This window comes from Pseudorca crassidens, chromosome 8, assembly GCF_039906515.1.
Source record: "Pseudorca crassidens isolate mPseCra1 chromosome 8, mPseCra1.hap1, whole genome shotgun sequence".
NCBI lineage: Eukaryota > Metazoa > Chordata > Mammalia > Artiodactyla > Delphinidae > Pseudorca > Pseudorca crassidens.
In genome coordinates, this window is record NC_090303.1 from 92,632,879 (window position 1) to 92,656,648 (window position 23,770).

Genomic DNA, 23,770 nt, shown 5'->3' on the forward strand with positions numbered 1-23,770 from the left:
CTGAATGGATACAAAAACAAGACCCATATATATGCTGTCTACAAGAGACACACTTCAGACCTAGGGACACATACAGACTGAAAGTGAGGGGATGGAAAAAGATATTCCACGCAAATGGAAACCAAAAGAAAGCTGGAGTAGCAATTCTCATATCAGACAAAATAGACTTTAAAATAAAGACTATCACAAGAGACAAAGAAGGACACTACATAATGATCAAGGGTTCGATCCAAGAAGAAGATATAACAATTGTAAATATTTATGCACCCAACATAGGAGCACCTCAATACATAATGCAAATACTAACAGCCATAAAAGGGGAAATTGACAGTAATACATTCATAGTAGGGGACTTTAACACCCCACTTTCACCAACGGACAGATCATCCAAAATGAAAATAAATAAGAAAACACAAGCTTTAAATGATACATTAAACAAGATGGACTTAATTGATATTTATAGGACATTCCATCCAAAAACAACAGAATACACATTTTTCTCAAGTGCTCATGGAACATTCTCAAGGATAGATCATATCTTGGGTCACAAATCAAGCCTTGGTAAATTTAAGAAAATTGAAATTGTATCAAGTATCTTTTCCGACCACAATGCTATGAGACTAGGTATCAATTACAGGAAAAGATCTGTAAAAAATACAAACACATGGAGGCTAAACAATACACTACTTAATAACGAAGTAATCACTGAAGAAATCAAAGAAGAAATAAAAAAATACCTAGAAACAAATGACAATGGAGACACGATGACCCAAAAACCTATGGGATGCAGCAAAAGCAGTTCTAAGAGGGAAGTTTATAGCAATACAATCCTATCTTAAGAAACAGGAAACATCTCTAATAAACAACCTAACCTTGCACCTAAAGCAATCAGAGAAAGAACAAAAAAAACCCAAAGTTAGCAGAAGGAAAGACATTATAAAAATCAGATTAGAAATAAATGAAAAAGAAATGAAGGAAACGATAGCAAAGATCAATAAAACTAAAAGCTGGTTCTTTGAGAAGATAAACAAAATTGATAAACCATTAGCCAGACTCATCAAGAAAAGAAGGGAGAAGACTGAAATCAATAGAATTAAAAATGAAAAAGGAGAAGTAACAACTGACATTGCAGAAATACAAAAGATCATGAGCGATTACTACAAGCAACTCTGTGCCAATAAAATGGACAACCTGGAAGAAATGGACAAATACTTAGAAATGCACAACCTGCCAAGACTGAATCAGGAAGAAATAGAAAATATGAACAGACCAATCACAAGCACTGAAATTGAAACTGTGATTAAAAATCTTCCAACAAACAAAAGCCCAGGACCAGATGGCTTCACAGGCGAATTCTATCAAACATTTAGAGAAGAGCTAACACCTATCCTGCTCAAACTTTTCCAAAATATAGCAGAGGGAGGAACACTCCCAAACTCATTCTACGAGGCCACCATCACCCTGATACCAAAACCAGACAAGGATGTCACGAAGAAAGAAAACTACAGGCCAGTATCACTGATGAACACAGATGCAAAAATCCTCAACAAAATACTAGCAAGCAGAATCCAACAGCACATTAAGAGGATCATACACCATGATCAGGTGGGGTTTATTCCAGGAATGCAAGGATTCTTCAATATACACAAGTCAATCACTGGGATACACCATATTAACAAATCGAAGGAGAAAAACCATATGGTCATCTCAATAGATGCAGAGAAAGCTTTCGACAAAATTCAACACCCATTTATGATAAAAACCCTCCAGAAAGTAGGCATAGAGGGAACTTTCCTCAACATAATAAAGGCCATATATGACAAACCCAAAGCCAACATTGTCCTCAATGGTGAAAAACTGAAAGCATTTCCACTAAGATCAGGAACAAGACAAGGTTGCTCACTCTCACAACTCTTATTCAACATAGTTTTGGAAGTCTTAGCCACAGCAATCAGAGAAGAAAAAGAAATAAAAGGAATCCAAATCGGAAAAGAAGAAGTAAAGCTGTCACTGTTTGCAGATGACATGATATACTATACATAGAGAATCCTAAAGATGCTACCAGAAAACTACTAGAGCTAATCAATGAATTTGGTAAAGTAGCAGGATACAAAATTAATGCACAGAAATCTCTGGCATTCCAATACACTAATGATGAAAAAGCTGAAAGTGAAATCAAGAAAACACTCCCATTTACCACTGCAATAAAAAGAATAAAATATCTAGGAATAAGCCTACCTAAGGAGACAAAAGACCTGTATGCAGAAAACTGTAAGACACTGATGAAAGAAATTAAAGATGATACAAATAGATGGAGAGATATACCATGTTCTTGGATAGGAAGAATCAACATTGTGAAAATGACTCTACTACCCAAAGCAATCTACAGATTCAATGCAATCCCTATCAAACTACCACTGGCATTTTTCACAGAACTAGAACAAAAAATTTCACAATTTGTATGGAAACACAAAAGACCCCGAATAGCCAAAGCAATCTTGAGAATGAAAAACGGAGCTGGAGGAATCAGGCTCCCTGACTTCAGACTATACTACAAAGCTACAGTAATCAAGACAGTACGATACTGGTACAAAAACAGAAATATAGATCAACGGAACAGGATAGAAAGCCCAGAGATAAACCCACGCACACATGGTCACCTTATCTTTGATAAGGAGGCAGGAATGTACAGTGGAGAAAGGACAGCCTCTTCAATAAGTGGTGCTGGGAAAACTGGACAGGTACATGTAAAAGTATGAGATTAGAACACTCCCTAACACCATACACAAAAATAAGCTAAAAATGGATTAAAGACCTAAATGTAAGGGCAGAAACTATCAAACTCTTAGAGGAAAACGTAGGCAGAACACTCTATGACATAAATCACAGCAAGATCCTTTTTGACCCACCTCCTAGAGAAATGGAAATAAAAAATAAATAAACAAATGGGACCTAATGAAACTTCAAAGCTTTTGCACAGCAAAGGAAACCATAAACAAGACGAAAAGACAACCCTCAGAATGGGAGAAAATATTTGCAAATGAAGCAACTGACAAAGGATTAATCTACAAAATTTACAAGCAGCTCATGCAGCTCAATAACAAAAAAACAAACAACCCAATCCAAAAATGGGCAGAAGACCTAAATAGACATTTCTCCAAAGAAGATACACAGAGTGCCAACAAACACATGAAAGCATGCTCAACATCATTAATCATTAGAGAAATGCAAATCAAAACTACAATGAGATATCATCTCACACCGGTCAGAATGGCCATCATCAAAAAATCTAGAAACAATAAATGCTGGAGAGGGTGTGGAGCAAAGGGAACACTCTTGCACTGCTGGTGGGAATGTGAATGGTACAGCCACTATGGAGAACAGTATGGAGGTTCCTTAAAAAACTACAAATAGAACTACCATATGACCCAGCATTCCCACTACTGGGCATATACCCTGAGAAAACCATAATTCAAAAAGAGTCATGTACCAAAATGTTCATTGCAGCTCTATTTACAATAACCAGGAGATGGAAACAACCTAAGTGCCCATCATCAGATGAATGGATAAAGAAGATGTGGCACATATATACAATGGAATATTAGCCATAAAAGGAAACGAAATTGAGTTATTTGTAGTGAGGTGGATGGACCTAGAGTCTGTCATACAGAGTGAAGTAAGTCAGAAAGAGAAAGACAAATACCGTATGCTAACACATATATATGTAATACAAGAAAAAAAAATGTCATGAAGAACCTAGGGGTAAGACAGGAATAAAGACACAGACCTACTAGAGAATGGACTTGAGGGTATGGAGAGCGGGAAGGGTAAGCTGTGACAAAGTGAGAGAGAGACATGGACATATATACACTACCAAAGGTAAAATAGATAGCTAGTGGGAAGCAGCCGCATGGCACAGGGAGATCAGCTCGGTGCTTTGTGACCACCTAGAGGGGTGGGATAGGGAGGGTGGGAGGGAGGGAGATGAAAGAAGGAAGACATATGGGAACATATGTATATGTATAACTGATTCACTTTGTTATAAAGCAGAAACTAACACACCATTGCAAAGCAATTATACTCCAATAAAGATGTAAAAAAAAAAAGAAAAAAAAAAGAATCCACCTGCCAAAGCAGGGGACACGGGTTCGAGCCCTGGTCCACGAGGATCCCACATGCCGTGGAGCAAGTAAGCCCGTGTGCCACCACTACTGAGCCTGCATTATAGAGCCCATGAGCCACAACTACTGAGCCCACGTGCCTAGAGCCCGTGCTCTGCAACAAGAGAAGCCATCGCAATGAGGAGCCCGCACACTGCAACGAAGAGTAGACCCCCTCGCCGCAACTAGAGAAAGCCCACGCGCAGCAGTAAAGACCCAACGCAGCCAAATAAATAATTTTAAAAAATAGTCACTTAAAATTTCCAAGCCTCAGTTTCCTTATCCATTAAGTGAGGCCAATAATACACCTGCCTTGCTTCACAGTTTTGCTGTGAGGAACAGTGATGAGATATTTTAGGTGAAAGTCCCTTGTAAATGATAAAGCATTTCTCAAATATTAAAAGATTCTCTCACAGAATCTTAGTTATATATTCTACTTGCTTCATAAAATTCATCTCCTCTATATCCGCTTAATAAAGATATTAAAAAATGCAAGTGTTAATTCCATTAAACAACATCAAAATGCTTAAGAAATTGTACTGATCATTTCACTGATCATAATAGGATGGCTATTATCCAGAAAAAACAGAAAGTAACAAGTGCTGGTGAGGAGGGGGAGAAATTGAGACCCTAGTGCTTTGCTGATGGGAATGTAAAATGGTGCAGCCACTGTGGAAAACGGTATGGCAGTTCCTCAAATATTTAACACTGAATTACCATGTGATCCAGCAATTCTACTTCAGGGTATATACTCAAAAAACTGAGGGCTTCCCTGGTGGCGCAGTGGTTGGGAGTCCGCCTGCCGATGCAGGGGACACGGGTTCGTGCCCCGGTCCGGGAAGATCCCACATGCCGCGGAGCGGCTGGCCCGTGAGCCATGGCCGCTGAGCCTGCGCGTCTGGAGCCTGTGCTCCGCAACGGGAGAGGCCACAACAGTGAGAGGTCCGCGTACCGCTAAAAAAAAAAAAAAAAAAAAGTAGACCGCATTTACCTCTCCACCCAGAGGGTTTCTTCTGGCGGTGCCTGCTGTTGCAGATGTCCTGGATGTTCTGGACCACACGTGAGCTCAGCCCGTGCTCCCTCATGATGGCCAGCACCTTTCTGTCCATCAGGTTATGGGACCGGAAGCAGTTGGCATAACCACAGTTCCCTCGGGTAAAGTGTTCACAAACGTGGAGCCTTTCACACGGTGGCTGCTGGTTACAAATCTGTCTTCCACTCTCTCCCTTATAATTTTTGCATATCTACAGAAGGAAGAAACAATAGTCAGAGATAAAACGTGTTTCTCTATGTGCCACACGTCAAGGAAAGTGACCTATATGGGAACAGAATCTAAAAAAGAGCGGATAGGGGCTTCCTTGGTGGCGCAGTGGTTGAGAGTCCACCTGCCGATGCAGGAGACATGGGTTCGTGCCCCGGTCTGGGAGGATCCCACATGCCGCGGAACGGCTGGGCCCGTGGGCCATGGTCGCTGGGCCTGCGCGTCCGGAGCCTGTGCTCTGCGACGGGAGAGGCCGCAGCAGTGAGAGGCCCGCATACCGCAAAAAGATAAAAATAAAATAAAATAAAATAAAATAAAAAAGAGTGGATATATGTATATGTATAACTGATTCATTTTGCTGTACAGCAGAAACTAACACAACAGTGTAAATCAACTATACTCCGATAAAAAAATAAATAAATAAATAATAAAAACGCAGCTTTTCTTACTTCCTGATAAGAAAAAAAAAGCAGACGCAAGCAGAGATATATCAAAGGAAAAAAATGCACGTGTATTCCACAATCTTTGATGAGTTCTTTTCAATCGATGACTTATTTGCAGCAGAAAAGGCCTACAAACTAACTGAAGGAAACTTGAATTTGATTAACCTCCTTTGGAAGAATCAACATAAGACGGCTAGCTACAGATAGAACCAAACAGGACCCAAAGGGAGCCCTACATTATAAAGGAACCCCAAAGAGGAAGGCCTGTCTTTGGATATCAATTCATTGTTCTATTAAAAGGACATGTGGAGGGACTTCCCTGGCGGTCCAGTGTTTAAGACTCCATGCGGTTCGGTCCCTGGTTGGGGAACTAAGATCCCGCATGCCGTGCAGTGCAGCCAACAAAAAGGACATGTGGGGACTTCCCTGGTGGCACAGTGGTTAAGACTCCATGCTCCCAATGCAGGGGCCCCAGGTTCAATCCCTGGTCAGGGAACTAGATCCTGCACCATGCCACAAGTAAGAGTTAGCATGCCACAAGTAGGGAGCCAGTGTGCCGCAACTAAGGAGCCTGTGAGCCGCAACTGAGGATCCCACATGCTGCAACTAAGGAGCCTGCCTGCTGCAACTAAGATCCAGTGCAACCAAACTAATTAATTAGTTAATTAATTTTTCAAAAGAGGACATGTGGGTCTTACCTACAACTGCTGGAAGTCTAGAATCTAGTCTCAGCTAGGCAGAATGTCAGTTTCTCAAAAGATCAACTGAAGCAGATAATTTGTATATTCCTATGTAAATAGGTATACCTACATATCTAGCTCTACAGAGATGTAGTTCTTACTGAAAGGAGAGCAGAAGAAACACTGTCACTGAGGCCAGACCAGGTGATGCAGGACTAGAAGATGCTGGTTGAAGTCTGCAGCCCTGGAAGCAGCTACATCTGAATTACTTACTTGCTCCCAGCCTCTCTTTCCTTTGCTGTAAAGAAGGAAAATATTTGCTCTCCTCACCTAACCAAGTTGTTGAGCAGATTAAATAATAAAATATGTAAATGTGTGGTGCAAAATATGAAATGTGATGCAAATGTTTGAATCATTACATGAAGAAGCTTAAAGATGAAAACGTTTATAAGTTGTTTCAATAGACTCTGAGCAAACCAGGTCAACACGGGCCACTGTGATGTATCCAAGTGGCAAAGACATGGATTCAGACTCTAACAACAATGACTTAAGTCATATAAACAAGTTCTAAACCTGATGCAAATAGATACCATTGCGATAGAGCCTATGATCCAGATTCAAGACTCTAGATCAACAGTTCTCAAAGTGTGGTCCCTGCACAAGCAACATCGGCTCCAGCTGGAAACTTATTAGAAATACAACTCCTTGGGCCCTTCCCCGTATCTACAGAGTCAGAACGGCCAGAGGTAGGGCCCAGCAATCTGGGCTTGACAAACCCTCCAGGTGATTCTGACACACATTTAAAGCTTGAGAACCAGTGTTCTAGAGGCTTGAGTGAAACAAGAATAATTAGTAACTTCACAAATGATACTTTGGTTAACATTCCTAGCTCTATGCTGATGTTTAAGTAAGAATGCTCCTGCCAAAACAAATGAAATCATTTCTTCCTTTTAATAAATACATCTCAGTTACACAAGTTTCTATATAAGGACGTCAGATTTGCCTGATGCTTTTATGTTCTCGCAGGTCAAGGCAAAGTGGAAGAGTGTGAACATTTTAAGTTTTTGAGGGCAGGCAGTGTGTCTTGTCCACTGCTGCCTTCAGAAGCCTGCCCTTGTAGGAACTCCTGAGTGTTAGCTGAATGAATGCAAAACAAACAATAAGTAAAGTGAGACGCAGAAGGATGAAATGCCTTGTCCAGGACCACAGAGGTGGTTAGTCGCAGAGTCAGGACTTTGAGACACATGGAAGGACCATCGTTGACCGACTATCCTTGGAACTAGCTGAACTCTGGCTGAGCCCCTCCTGCTAAAACCTTGAAAATATTCTGCCCTACTCACCCAAGTTAAAACACTCCTTGAGAGACTACTCTTGCCCCAAATTGTCAAATAGAGACTTATGTTATCGATGCTCTGGTCGATTTTCCACTACAGGAACCAGCGCCTCAGACCTCTGGTTCAGGAAACAGTGCAGTCTGCTGGTCTGTGATCCTACCCCTGACAAGTAGTAAATTAAGTTATTGGCTAAAAATAAACTTCAAGCACACGCCTTCCCACCCCACCCACTAAGCATGGGTACTGAATTATTAAAAGGGAAAGGGAACCTCAGATGACACTTCAGACTCTGTGTGATAGAGGATGACAACGGCATTTTCCTACGAGGACCCTCCCAGCTCTTCTGTCAATGGGCTTTTCCGGGATCCATCAGCAACACCACCTTCTAGTAGGTTCTTCCCTAGAGAAAGGAAGAGCTGTCACTCCCCTTATTCTCCAGGGACGTGATACAGAAAGTCCTTGGTGATTTTGGAGAACAGAAGCAGACAGCAAACCTGATGAGTGACTTTTCCAAACTTCCAAGTTTAACACTAGACTAAGGTTGGACCCCAGGGACACTCCTCTCAAGGGTCACAACAAGACTTCACCTGTCGTCATCCCTTCACATGAAAGTAAAAGGACGGGGTGGGTCTGTTAGTCAACGGGACCTTTAACGAGTTGGTGTGTAAGGCGTCTCCCCATGCTGGTAGCCTGGAGGGACTGAGCTGGCACACAGGCCAAGGGCCATAGGGATCCCAAGACAAGACCTCTAAACCTAGGCTCCTGGAAACGGAGAGAGAGAGAGAGAGAGAGAGAAATCCAAGTACCTAAATGAAAGAATGCCTGCAGAAATGGCATATATAGTCCTCCTCCACTCTCTCCGTCTCTGAAGACATTTTTATAGACGGCCTTGCACTCCTATCTCTCTTGAGCTCAGTGATCAACTCAAAATCACCCCTCATGTCCTAAGGTTTCTAAGTCCTCAGGGAAACACACTGAGCTTAGAGTCAAAAGATGTTTAACCCCCCAGATATCCCTAATAGCTATCTTGCCATAAATAAAAGCACATCTGAATTTCAACCTTGCTTATCTTTAAAATATATATATATATATATATATTTATTTATTTATTTATTTACTTACTTACTTAATTACTTATCTATTTTTGGCTGTGTCAGGTCTTAGTTGCGGCATGAGGGCTTCTCTCTAGTTGTGGCGTGTGCGGGCTCTGTTGCCCCACAGCATGTGGGATCTTAGTTCCCCAACCAGGGATCAAACCTGAGTTCCCTGCATTGGAAGGCGGATTCTTAAGCACTGGACTACCAGGGAAGTCCCCACCTTTGCTTATCTTAATCTCAGTCCCTTCCACTCATTCCACTTGAGCCTTCCATTATGTTTCTGTGCCTCTCTTTCAGTGTGAAGCTAACTTCTCTACACAAGGGTTTTTCTCAGGTCAGATACCATTCTTTAAACAGCATTCTCTGATTTTCAAGTCAATAGTCCTGTGTGGATGAGACTGTTAATTATCTGCCATTGTCCTCACCTTTCTACTAATAATAGAAGCTTCCAAGTTTTAGCTGGACACCTAGTTACCCAGCCAGAAACTACATTTCCCAGCCTCCCTTCTACCTAAGTGTGATCATGTGATAAGTTCTGGCGAATGACATGGAGCAGGTGCGCTTTTTACAATGTCCAAGTTGCATCTTTTAAAAAAGAAAGCTGCTTGCCTTTCACTTACTCCCTCTCTACATTCCTGTTGGTTAGAAAATGATGACAGTGACAAGAGTCTCCTTGTACCTGGAGGAGGAAGCCACATGTTAAAAGAGAACAGAGATTATCTACTGGTCCAAAAATAGAATGGATATATTATATATAAGATAATAAGGCTGACCTACTGGCCTGAGTCCCTGCGTGACACTGTGGAATCCAGCTGCCTGACCATCGGATACCTACCTGCCTACATCTGGGCAAAACCAAAAGTCAGTAAACTATTTCTGTAAAGGATCAAATGGTAAATATTTTAGGCTTTGCAGGCCATTCAGTCTCTGTTGCGAATACTCAACTCACTCTTGCATGAGAAAGTGGCAATAGACAATATATAAATGAATGGGGGTGGCTGTGTTCCAATTAAACTACAAAAACAGGTGGCAGGTGGGATTTGGACCATGGACCATGGTTTAATGACCCCCCAATCCAGACTGTCAAGTGATAGAGAAACAAAGTAATATTTTATTTGAATCACTGCACTTTGAGGTCTCTTTGTTCCAATAACTTAGCCTCAACCAATACACTCTGTCATCTTCCAAAACCCTGCCTCAAAGCCCACCTCTTCCAGTAGGTCACAGGGTTCCCTAGCAGCCTGGCGGGGGAAGCATTCCAGACTCCAAATTCTTGTAAAACTTCTAATAGGAAGGAAATTGTTGGAATCTCTCAGATAACTCAGCAACAATCACCTGTTGACGGCCACCTGCAGGCCCTGGTGCTCAGTTTTCTCTGCTCCCATTCCAACACACCCACGATGCCACGCTGCCAACAGCACTCTCCCTGCTTTTCAAACTAAGGAATTAGAACTTACCTCTGGCATAAAAAAAGGGTCATTTTGGAGAAGGAGCACGGCTAATTCCTCTTTGTTCAGTCCAGAGAGTGCATGATTTTTCAGGACCTTGAAGTTATCTTCTGAGAGAATCTCGTGAGAATATTTGCATAAATTCCTGGAAATAAATGACAATGGTCAGTGTTTCCACTTCACAGAAAGTAAAGAAAAAGCAATAGTCCAGGGAACTTTCAATGAAAATCAATGCCCATATCCTTTGGTAACTAATACAGGTTGGTCCTGCTTCAAGAGTACACTTTAAAAATATAAATTGATGGGCTTCCCTGGTGGCACAGTGGTTGAGAATCCGCCTGCCGATGCAGGGGACGCGGGTTCGTGCCCCGGTCCGGGAAAATCCCACATGCCGCGGAGCGGCTGGGCCACTGAGCCTGCGCGCCCGGAGCACAGGCTCCGCAACGGGAGAGGCCACGACAGTGAGAGGCCCGCATACCGCAAAATAAATAAATAAGTAAATTGATGGAACACTTAGATGGGAAAAGGGAATATATGAGGATTATTTTCACAAATTATACACTTGTATACTTTATGTATTTATTTTTGGCTGCATTGGGTCTTCGTTGCTGCCCGCAGGCTCTCTCTAGTTGCGGCGAGCAGGGGCTACTCTTTGTTGCGGTACACAGGCTTCTCATTGCAGTGGCTTCTCTTGTTGCCGAGCACAGGCTCTAGGCGCACAGGTTTCAATAGTTGTGGTGCGTGGGCTTCAGTGGTTGTGGCGTGCGGACTCTAGAGCACAGGCTCTGTAATGTGGCACATGGGCTTAGCTGCTCCGCGGCATGTGGGATCTTCCCCAGCCAGGGCTTGAACCTGTGTCCCCTGCATTGGCAGGTGGATTCCCAACCACTGTGCCACCAGGGAAGCCCCACACATGTATACTTTAAATTATTGCAATACTTCTTCAAACAATGTGTCCTCTAGTATACATTAATAATGTAGGACGAGGAAAAAATGGCAAAGAAACTGATACAAATTTAGTGGAAATGACTGCCCATTGAGAGGCAAAGGATAATTAGGATAACACGTCTATGGATTGACAATAAAATCAATGCGAGAAGAGAATTCCATTGAACAAACTAAATTAGATGAAATTGTTCCTTGCTTTCTCTCTTCTATGCCTTACATACCAATGTATACCTATATGATTTGTGACTACAAAGGAATGGAACAAGCTCATAATTGTACATTTCAAACAACTCTACAAAGAGATAAAAATCCTCTTCACTTTAAGACTGATGATGTAGGTCTGATAGTACTTTCTATGATGATGGCATTGTTCTATAATCTGAGCTTCCTAAAATGTAAGCCATACATGACTAATGAACACTTGAAATATAGGTAATAAGACTTAAGAAACTAAATTTTCTATTTTACTTTACTTTAATTCATTTAAATTTGAATAGCCACACATGACTAGTGGCTACCATACTGCGTGGCAGAGATTTCAATCTTTGCTATTCAAAATGTGGCGGGAGAACCAGCAGCTTCACCATTATTTGGGAGCTTGTCACAAATTTAGAATGTCAGGCCCCACCCAAGTTCTAGTGAATCAGAATCCGTCTTTCAACAAGATCCCCAAATGATTTAATCACACTGAAGTCCCACAAGCACTGACTTAGACCATTGAGAAACCCAGACAGTACCGATGTTTTCATTAGACAAACATAATGTGACAGTCATCAATGTTCAGCTAACAAACTCGTTCGACTTCTTAACTTACATACGCTCCCTATAATATCGCCAACGTCCTCGGATTTATGGTTTTAACAGCTGCTAATATGATGGGATCTTAATAGTTTCTGGTTTGCTCAACCGTTATCAAATTGTCAGGAGGTTAGGTAATGGCCAGATTTTCACTACATTACAAACTTTGTACAGACAACCTTTCTTCTTTTACATTATTTCTTGAGATTTATTCCTTTGAGTATTGCCTCAAAGGACACAATCAGTTTCCCTGCAGCTTCTGTTTCATTTTGATCTCCTACTCTCCAGAAAACATACCAGCAATCTGAGAGCATGTCTATTTCCCCGCCAGCACATTAACATAGAGTTTTATCACTTTTGCTCCTTTGGTAAGTAGGAAATAGACTTATGGGGGACTTCCCTGGTGGTCAAGCAGTTAAGACTCCCTGCTCCCAATGCAGGGGCCCCAGGTTCGATCCCTGGTCAGGGAACTAGATCCCGCATGCCACGTGGTGTAGCCAAAACAAAAAAGAAAATTAAAGAAATAGACTCATGCTTCTAATTTGCACTTTAATTATTAGCAAGACTGAAATATTCCCAAATGTAGGCTTGATGCTTGCATTTCCTCTTACTTATAGTATTTGTTCATATCTTTTAACTGTTTATCTAGTGGAGAATGAGTACTAACCTACAGATTTATAACTGTTCTTTATATTTTTTAATACTAATCTTTACCAGCCTTGTGTATTTCAAATAGTTTTGGATTTTTCCCTTTTGATCAAGAACTTATTAAGGTTGTTGTTCAACAATCTGATTGCTGTTCTATACAATCATATCCTTCCAATTCGCCATTCGTAATTTAGCCCACTGTTTTAATACTTGAGAAATTAATTCCTCCACCACAGCTAGATAACTATACCATTTTGTTTCACCTTTAAAAGAGATATTTTCAACTTTAATTCTTTAAAATATCTGGAGCTTATTTTGACAACCAGCATCAGAGGAGGACAGAAGTGCTTTATATCAACTTTTCTCAATAACGTCTATTAAATTGGACTTTCTTACTATTTTGTTATAGAGGACTATTGTTTGTTAACTTTTTAGCAAATTTAGAACTATTGGAATCCTTATTATGTTTTGTTTTTTTTTTTGCGGTACGCGGGCCTCTCACTGCTGCGGCCTCTCCCGTTGCGGAGCACAGGCTCCGGACGCACAGGCTCAGCGGCCATGGCTCACGGGCCCAGCCGCTGCGCGGCACGCGGGATCCTCCCGGACCGGGGCACGAACCCACGTCCCCCGCATCGGCAGGCGGACTCCCAACCACTGCGCCACCAGGGAAGCCCCCTTATTATGTTTTTATCAATCTACGGTTCTACTTTGAATCCAATACCATACAACTAAAATGTCCTTTGCACTGTATTTTAAATATTAACAGAATAATTTATCCTATTATTATTGGCTTATTCCTTTTCAAAAATCTCTTTAGTGTGCTTAACTATTATTTCCTCTATAGAAATTTTATTCTGGCTTTGTCACTTTCCACAAAAGATCATACTGAGAATCTAATTTGTGTTAACGCCATACATCAGATTGGATATTACACATCTTAACTACATTAAATCTTCTGATTCTGGAACAGAAAATATCTCTCCATTTATTCAAGTCTTATTCTATTTTTCTTACTGAGAATTAAAATCTTTCTTTTAATAGTTCTCTCATTTCCCAAATATTAAACATGAATCAGTTGCCACTATTATGTTTTAGTTGTTTGTGAGTAGTAAACAGAAATGCGAATGACTGCAAAATTATCTTATTGAAATTGACAATGATTTTTTTTTTTTTTTTTTTTTTTTTGCGGTACGCAGGCCTCTCACTGCTGCGGCCTCTCCCGCTGCGGAGCACAGGCCCCGGACGCGCAGGCCCAGCGCTCCGCGGCATGTGGGATCCTCCCTGACCGGGGCACGAACCCGCGTCCCCCGCATCGGCAGGCGGACTCTCAACCACTGCGCCACCAGGGAAGCCCGACAATGATTTTTTAAATGTAAACATCTACATAAAAGTTATTCTCTAAGAATTAATCTTTAAAAGCCACTATTCAAATAGTGACTTTTAAGAGTCCCACACGATTCACGCTGTCTGCGTGTAAGGCATTTCTGAAGCATTCTAGAATTGCCTTCTTATCTAGCCGTGGAACCTCATGAGAAAAATCAGAATCAACAACCATGGCAGCCACTGCCCAAGCCCTTAAAACCCAGCCAGCCCTCCCCACGCACCCTGGTTCATGCACAATTCAAGGGCAGTCGGTCAGGCTCCGGCAACAGCCTGTATCTCAGCCGTTTTCTCAGGCGTGCTCTCTCCTGGCTTTCTCTACCAGGAGTTCTGGCTTCTAGTGTGTGTCTGGCACTCCTTGATAAAGCTGACCTCAGCCCTCCACTTGCTCTTGGGGTCTGTGCTTTCAGATAACTGCTCCCCAGCGGCCACCACGACCCAGAGCCCTCAGCAGCTGGGCTGGGACTCCACCTTAACACTCCTCCAACCACCACGGGAGGGGCGATCTGGGAAGAGACTCTACAGCAGGAAGGGGACCAGCCTCCTACTCAAAGCAGGAAATCCCTCCATTAGAGCTTTACCAGATACCTGTGAGCTTCATGACCTCACAAGGCCTCTCACTCCACCGGGTACCGACGTTAAGGATCCTCTTGATACGGAACAGAAAATGACCTTGTTGAAACACCCTGCTGCTAGGCAGGTCCTACCCTCTGGCTCGGAGATATCTGACAACTGGGAGGAATTAAGAACCTTTCTGCCCTTTGAGCTCCAGTCCAAGACATTGTGATCACAGAGCCAAGACTATGGTACCTCTCCTGTGGCCAGATTAGGGTCACAGATGAGGACCCAGTTCCTCTCCAGGTCCCAGCAAGATACAGCGTCGGTCATATCTGTCCTGTGCCTGCTCTGTCCTAGCCAAGGAGCAGTGGGGCACTTCCAAGGTCCTGGAAGTCAACATTTCCTCTAAATAACTGAAGGCAGCCAGACAAGTCTAATAAGAGCCCCTCTGCCTGGAGCCCTGAGTGTCCAGGCTTTGCCAACCTCACCCAAGACACTCATGCCTGTAGGAAGAGCCCGCCCAGCACACGCTGCGCTGGCTGGGTCCCTGACGTTGCCCGTCTGAGGGCCCAGATCGCTTTTCATTTCTCATCTCCATCCTCAGGCAAACTGCTCGTTCCTCTAGATTCCATAATACTCACCTTGAACTCAGCATGTCATATCTAGCCTTGAGTTCTGACCTGCAGCCCTGTCCCTCGGAGGCCCTGCTCAGTTTTCCCACATTCCCTAGACTTTTCCAAACTTGTTAGAGGCTTTATCTCCACACTAATTTCAACATAGTATTCAGGGTGGGGCAGTTTGTGCTCACCTATTTGGGGAGTGAGACCAGAAGCACAGACACTAACATTTATTACATAGTTACTAAGTGACAGGAACTTGCATCTGTTATTTATAACCTACGAGGAAACAGTTTACTTTTTACTTTGGGAAACTGAGGCTGGGTAAAATGAGAAATCAAAGGTGACTCAAATAAGAGGAAGAGCTGATCATTGAACCCAGATCTCAAAAAGCAAATAAAAACATAATCTGGAAAAATGAACAGAAACAGACATGTCTGAAATTTTTCCAAACCAGAAAGAAAGAAAAAAAAAAGCAATTCTGGATTATTCAAACTACTGTTCCCTAGCACTAAGTAGAAAATTGAGAGTAGGGTATGAGGAGAGACAGTGCATATAAATCACATATGCCGTGTAGAAGGGACACAATAAATGATAGAAACTGTTGCTTAGGGACTTCCCTGGTGGTTCAAGGGTTAAGACTCCATGCTTCCCCCACTACTGGGCATATACCCTGAGAAAACCAAAATTCAAAGAGTCATGTAAAAAAAAAAAAGAGTCATGTACCAAAATGTTCATTGTAGCTCTATTTACAATAACCTGGAGATGAAAACAACCTAAGTGCCCATCATCGGACGAATGGATAAAGAAGATGTTGGACATATATATAATGGAATATTACTCAGCCATAAAAAGAAACGAAATTGAGCTATTTGTAATGAGGTGGGTAGACCTAGAGTCTGTCATACAGAGTGAAGTAAGTCAGAAAGAGAAAGACAAATACAGTATGCTAACACATATATATGGAATTTAAGAAAAAAAAAATGTCATGAAGAACCTAGGGGTAAGACAGGAATAAAGACACAGACCTACTGGAGAACGGACTTGAGGATATGGGGAGGGGGAAGGGTGAGCCGTGACAAAGCGAGAGACTGGCATGGACATATATACACTACCAAACGTAAGGTAGATAGCTAGTGGGAAGCAGCCGCATAGCACAGGGAGATCAGCTCGGTGCTTTGTGACCACCTGGAGGGGTGGGATAGGGAGGGTGGGAGGGAGGGAGACGCAAGAGGGAAGAGATATGTGAACATATGTATATGTATAACTGATTCACATTGTTATAAAGCAGAAACTAACACACCATTGTAAAGCAATTATACCCCAATAAAGATGTTAAAAAAAAAAAAAAGACTTCATGTTTCCACTGCAAGGGCGCGGGTTTGATCCCTGATTGGGGAACTAAGATCCTGCATGCCGCATGGCGAGGCCAAAAAAAGAAAAGAAACCGTTTCTTATGATTGGCATTGCGGAGGCAGCAGCACTCATCATGGTCAGGGCTGGATGGAGATCGTGTTAAGGTTTAAGATGCAGAAGCTTCCTTCTCACTTTCTTCTGATCACTCTGTCCCAGCTCCAGGTCCCTAATATTCGCTAGGAGGATTTAGCCAGGAAATAGTGTGAAAGTCTCCCAAGGCCTCTTGCGAGTTCTCAAAGCCAGTGGTTCTCAAAGTGAGGTCCCCTGATCAGCATCACCTAGGAGGTTGTCAGAAATACAAATTCTCAGGCCCCATCCCAGACCTGCTGGGTGAGTCTCAACCTTCTAGCTCACATCAGAATCATCTAGAGGGTTTGTTAGAACACAGATTGCTGGGGCCCACCCCCAGAGTTTCTGATCAGCAGGTCTGGGGTGAGGGCTGAGAATGTGCATTTCTAACAAGCTCCCACGTGATGCTGGTGCTGCTAGCCCAATGAGCACACTTGGAGCAAGGATGCTCAAGGCTACCTTCTCCGACAGAGAATAATGGGCTCGGCAGAAGGCTGATTCACTGCCACAGGGACTCCCCACCTCCCGGCACGGAAAAGAGCTTGCCCACAAACCATTATGAACTGCCCAGGGGAAAACAAGGGTTTGCAGAATGCTGCTTGCACTTGGAGCAGATAAACTTAAAACAGCATGAGCTGGGATAAGAGGTGATAACTTTTCAAAAAAGAGCGAAGATGACCTTGGAAGAGGCAGGAATGTCTCTCTGGAATCTCAAGCCAAAAGCCTAAAAACAAATGACTTTTCACTCTTCTCTTCCAGTCACAGAACAAAATGTTACTTTAACCCTGGCAATAAATGCTCCCCCAATCACAGATGAAGTCTAGCCTGCAGAGTGGTTCTCAACCCTGGTTACACATAATAATCAACCGGGGAGTGCTTAGAAATACCTAAGCCTGGGCCACACCCTCAGAGACTGATTTAATTTGACAGGATGTGAGACCCCAGATGATTCCCATGTGCAGTCCAGGCTGGGATTGCTGGCCGGGCCTGTCAGATGAAATTCTAAGCTGGGTTCCTGAACTAGACACTCACACGTGTGAACTCTAGCACTTCACGAGTCAGCAAACATAGGGCCAACCCTGGGCTCCACAATCAGACCAGAGGGAAAAAGATAACCTTAAGGAAAGTCTTGTTTTTTCACAGTCATTTGTATCAAAATACCCCTTCTCTTCTCCTACTCACCTGCTCGGTTCCCCAACACCTCATGTGGGAGGGTGGACAAAATCAAAGAGCTAGTCAATTTGTACAGAAGACAGGAAATAGCTCATCATGATTCAAGCCAGGCAAAAAAGGAACCAGGATGTGTGAAAGATAAAATCTAGAGAGCACTCATCTAAAGAATAAAACGTCACCAATCAAAACCAACCCTGAAAAGTATCAGTCATGAGACTCCTATCGTCTATATGTTTGTACTTCTGAAGTTCGAGATTAAGTTGCCAGTTACTAGAGGCAGGGATGGTTCACTGAATCTGGAACCCCTAGTCAGATGGGGGAGAACCAGAGGAGACCAGCAGAGAGCACAGCAACAGGGTAAGGAACAATGTCTGGGAAGAGAAAGGGTGAAGCCGAAGAAATCGACCTGCTTCAACCACAACTGTATTACCCAGAACACATTACGCGCGAAGACGATGCCCCCTGACTGCTGATCGTGATTAGCCCCAGGTGCAGAGGGCCCCGGCCAGGCGAGGGGAATGCAGCTGGTAGGCTGCAAGACTCTGGGCTGCAGGGGGCAACAAGAGGGGACCAGGCCTGCTGAGGATGGGAGAGGTGGGGGGCCGAGGACCTGATTGTAACCTATAACTGTACCAAGAGTAAGGCAAACAATGCAGGTGCCACAATATTGTAGACAATCTCCCCAGTTTGACTTATTTCTCTGGTCCTTTTAATCAGTGGTTCTCAAACTCTGCTGCCCATTAGAACTACCCAGGGACTTTTTTAAAACCCTGATGCCCAAGTCATACCCTATACCAATTAAATCAGAATGTCCAGGGGTAGGAGTTGGGCACCAGTATTTTAAAAAGATTCCTCAAGTGATTCCAGTGTGCAGCAAAAGTTTGGGACCATGGCCCTAAGTCCACATCAGGACTGAGAAAAAGCACAGGAAGTGAAGAGAGTGAAGGGCAGGAGATGCCGCAGGAGATGCGGGATCTTAGTTCCCCGACTAGGGATCGAACCCCTGCCTCCTGTATTGGAAGCATGGAGTCCTAACCACTGGACCGCCAGGGAATTCCCACCAAAATCTTGATTAGAGACAGTAGGTCACACAAGGCTCCTCTCCTTGAACACGCCTCTTCTCCCTCTGCCACACTTCCCAACATAAATCCCTTTGTAAGTTAAGAAGAATATTAAACTAGGGAGAAAGATGAATTAACTGGTTAATGGTGTTTGAGGATTCTTTCAGTTAGAAAGGGGCCGAAGTTTCTAGAATAGCCTACTTTTGGTGACACAATAAATATTTGTTGACATAGTGGGTAGACTGTCTGAGGCTTCCTGTATGTCTTGTGGTTCTATCATATAAGAGTAAGAGACATGTCACCCTAACCTTGGAGGAATGCAACACTTTTTTCATCATTTGCTCACTCAGCACTAAAGAATGCATTTCTCGTTGACTCCCTCAAACTCTAAAGACACATAAAACTTGCATTTGCAATCTTCCAGGAAGCGCATCTGCAGATACTGTTTCTGAAAGTGTGGTTCCTGAACCCCTGCAAGAGAATCCTTAGGGTGATGGTTAAACACAAATTCCAAGGCCCCCATTCATCCCTTCTGAACCAGAATTTCTGTTGTGTGATTAGGAATCCACATTTTAATAAACTCTCCCCAAGTGATTCAGATATACATCAAAGCCTGAGAAGTATTGCTGCAAAGTTGGGTACCTACTATACCACAGGGGCAACCCAAAATCGACCCATCAAGGTGTGGGAAAAAAATGTTACAACTCTTTATATTTATTTTGTATCTAAGAAAGTAAAAAATTATTGCCTGGGCTGAAAGAGGTGAAGGATTAGGGAGGATTAATTGGTTAATTTAGAAGGGGCATAAGAGAACCTTAAGGACTGATGAAAATTTTCTGCATCTTGATCATGATGATGGTTACATGGGTATATCCGTTTGTTACGACTCTTCAAAGACTCTTCAGACTGTACACTTTAAATGGGTATATTTTATTGTATGTAAATCATACCTCAAAAGTTGATTTTAAAGTTCTTTTAAAAGGTAACAAATTAATAAATATTTAATACACAAAGTAAGAGCTATACATCATACGGTTTTTAAATAAATAGATACATAATAGGAGTACATGCTGAAAATGTTCTCTAATGACAGGGGTGAGGAATCAAAATGTTTGGAAACTACTTCCCCAGATGACCTCTCTTAACCTGAAACTCTGAATTGGTCTAAAACATTCTTCTTTTTTTTTTTTTTTTTTGTTTCTGGCCACCAGGCATGCGGGATGGAACCCATGCTCCCTGCAGTGGAAGCGTGGAGTCTTAACCACTGGACCGCCAGGGAAGTCGCTGGTCTGTAACATCTTAAAATCTCTTCTTAGTGGGGAAGCATTAAAAGCTCATGAATTAGGTCTCCACTTTCTTCTCTCAAACTGAGTCTAACTCTGGTGCCCCAATTTGGTTACATTCATTTCTCAATGGACTTGAAATCCTAGGTTCTTCTAGATTCTTTTACTCCTTTTCCACCACCATCTTGGGGCCCTTGTCAATTCCAAAGTAGCCTGTAGGTAAGGATCACAGACGCCAGTTTGGAAATAAATGTGATCAGGAGCAGTAATCAAATCAGAAACTTTTTATGGACGGAAAACGAATCTATACTTATGTTAAATCTTTAATTCTGCCATCTCCACATTATGTAAAAAGTAGAAAATATTTTGTTATCAGATGCCTATTTGTCACTTATTTAAGATTGTTTATCTTGATTCACAGTATCACTTATTAAGTTTCTTAGTTTAATTTTTGCAGAAGGCTGCAGAAATTGAAAGTCAAATTTGATCAAATTCAAATAAACATGAAGCAAATCTGAAAGGAGAGCAAAAATTCCCAAATGATTCTTATGGGGCACACACCCCTTCGTGCTGTGACATCACAAAAAGCAGCCTGTCTCTAAGGGCATCAGCCTGACAAGGAGACTCCATGGACACAGCACGATCAGGAACAAAGGAGACGTCCAAGAAGACTCCTCCTGGGTAAATACACCCCCTCAAATGACAAGCAACATGCAAGAGTAAAAGGCAAACCTTGAACACATCTGCTAAGTGAAAGAAGCCAAACACAATGGGACAAATACTGGATGATTCCATTTAGAGGGAACACCGAGAATAGGCAAATCCATGCAGACAGAAAGAAGACTAGAGGTTGCCGGGGGCTGGGGAGAAGGAATAATGCGGAGTGCCTGTGGATGGGTGTGGGGTCTCTTTCGGGGATGATGAAAATGTCCTGGAACAAGACAGTGGTGATGGTTGCACAGCACCATGAATGTACTTATTGCCATCGAACTGTACACTTTATGATAAAAAATTAAATATAGTCAAGGTAATTATAGACAAAAATAGAGGACAGAAAAAGAAAAATGCAAACAGAAGCAACAAGTCAGAATTAGACACCACATGAGACAAACTTGAAAAACAAGCACTGGGAATTCCCTGGCGGTCCAGTGGTTAGGACTCTGCACTTTCACTGCCAAGGGCCTGGGTTCGATCCCTGGTTGGGGAAATAAGATTCCACAAGCTGCCCAGCACAGCCAAAAATAAATAAATAAATAAAACAAGCATTATGCCTGCAGCAATTTTTTTTGGATCTGTCTCCTAAAGTAAAGGAAATGAAAGCAGAAATAAACAAATGGGACCTAATTAAACTTAAAAGCTTTTGAACAGCAAAGGAAACCATCAACAAAACGAAAAGACACCTACTGGATGGGAGAAAATACTTGCAAATGATATGACCAATAAGAAATTAATATCCAACATATATAAACAGCTCATACAACTCAACATCAAAAAAAACCAACCAAACAACTCAATAAAAAAATGGGCAGAACTGAATAGACATGTTTCCAAAAAGGAAATGCAGATGGCCAATAGGCACATGAAAAGATGTTGAACATCGCTAATCATCAGAGAAATGCAAATCAAAACCACAATGAGGGCTTCCCTGGTGGTGCAGTGGTTGAGAGTCCGCCTGCCGATGCAGGGGACACGGGTTCATGCCCCGGTCCGGGAAGATCCCACATACCGCGGAGCGGCTAGGCCCGTGAGCCATGGCCACTGAGCCTGCGCGTCCGGAGCCTGTGCTCCGCAACGGGAGAGGCCACAACAGTGAGAGGCCCGCGTACCGCCAAAAAAAAAAAAAAAAAACCCCACAGTGAGATATCACCTCACACCTGTCAGAATGGTTTTCAAAAAGAACACAAATAACCAATGTTGGTGTCGAAGTGGAGAAAATGGAACCCTCATACACTGTTAGTGAGAATGTACATTGGTACAGCCACTGTGGAAAACAGTATGGAGGTCTCTCAAAAAACTAAAAATAAAACTACCACATGATCCAACAATTCCACTACTGGGTATATATCTGACAAAAACAAAAACACTAATTTGAAAAGATACATGCACCCCAACGTTCACAGCAGCATTATTTACAATCGCCAAGATATGGAAGCAACCGAAGTGTCCATCAACAGATAAATGGGTAAAGAAGATGTAGAATATATACACAATAGAATACTACTCAGCAATAAAAAAGAATGAATTTTTGCCATTTGCAGCAACATAGATGGGCTTGGAGGGCATTATGCTAAGTGAAATAAGTCAGACGGAAAAGACAAATACTCTATTATATCACTTATACGTGGAGTCTAAAAAATACAACAAACTAGTGAATATAACAAAAAAGAAGCAAACTCACAGATACAGAGAACAAACCAATGGTTGCCATTGGTCGGGGGGAGAATATAGAGGTGGGGGAGTGGGAGGTACAAACTATTGGGTGTAAGACAGGCTCACGGATGTATTGTACAACACAGGGAACACAGCCAATATTTTGTAGTAACTATAAATGGAAAATAACTTTAAAAATTGTATATAAAAACTAGTTTTTAAACTTTAAACAAGCGTCATGACTTAAAAGGGCCAGAGACGGAGAATATACAAAGAATTGAAACCACAGTGAGGGACTTCCCTGGTGGTCCAGTGGTTAAGACCCTGCGCTTCCACTGCAGGCAGCGCGGGTTCGATCCCTGGTCTGGGAATTAAGATCCCACGTGCCTCACAGCATGGCCAAAATAAATAAATAAATAAAAACACAATGAGGCACAATTTCACATTCCTTATATTGGCACAATTTATAAAAGGCTGATGACATCAATTGGCAAGGATACGAAACACGGCAATGCTCAAAATTTTCTGGTGGGAGTAAAACTTGGTACACAAACCTGGAAAACAATTTGGTATTGTCTCCTAAAGCTTCAATCTGGGCATTCTGGTACTAGATACCTAGGTAACTTTTGCACCTTTACACAAGGAAAGATGTACCAAAATACTACAGTTTGTAATAGCAAAAAAACTGAAAACAATCTATATTTTAATAACAAGAAAATTGATATATAAATTGCGTACGTTTGTACAAAAGAAAGCTATTGTTTATAAAAGAAAGAACTAGAGCAGTCCCTCTCCTAAAACTTGTGGGGTTTGAGGCATGATAAAATGGAGGCCCATACACCAAATATCTAAACACTTCAAAGTAATTAGTCAAGCTAAGAAATGGTTCAATAAAATATGTTCTAATATATATATACATATATATATGTATGTATGTATGTATGTACGTACGTATATATGTATTCTCTCTTCCTATCTTAACAAACATACTTTCATAATGACCCGGAAGGCCAAGTTTGAATTAGA

General features: G+C 42.2%; 1 protein-coding gene across 1 annotated transcript in view; it reads right to left on the reverse strand.

The window, feature by feature from the left end:
* ZC3HAV1 (zinc finger CCCH-type containing, antiviral 1) overlaps positions 1–23,770 on the reverse strand; it is a 67,489-nt gene that overhangs the window by 34,352 nt on the left and 9,367 nt on the right. Inside the window, exons 2-3 of the mRNA XM_067747145.1 lie at positions 10,433–10,568; positions 5,152–5,404 (exon numbers count right to left, since the gene is read on the reverse strand). Coding sequence (XP_067603246.1) covers positions 5,152–5,404; positions 10,433–10,568 — 389 coding nt within the window. The remainder of the gene's footprint in view (positions 1–5,151; positions 5,405–10,432; positions 10,569–23,770) is intronic.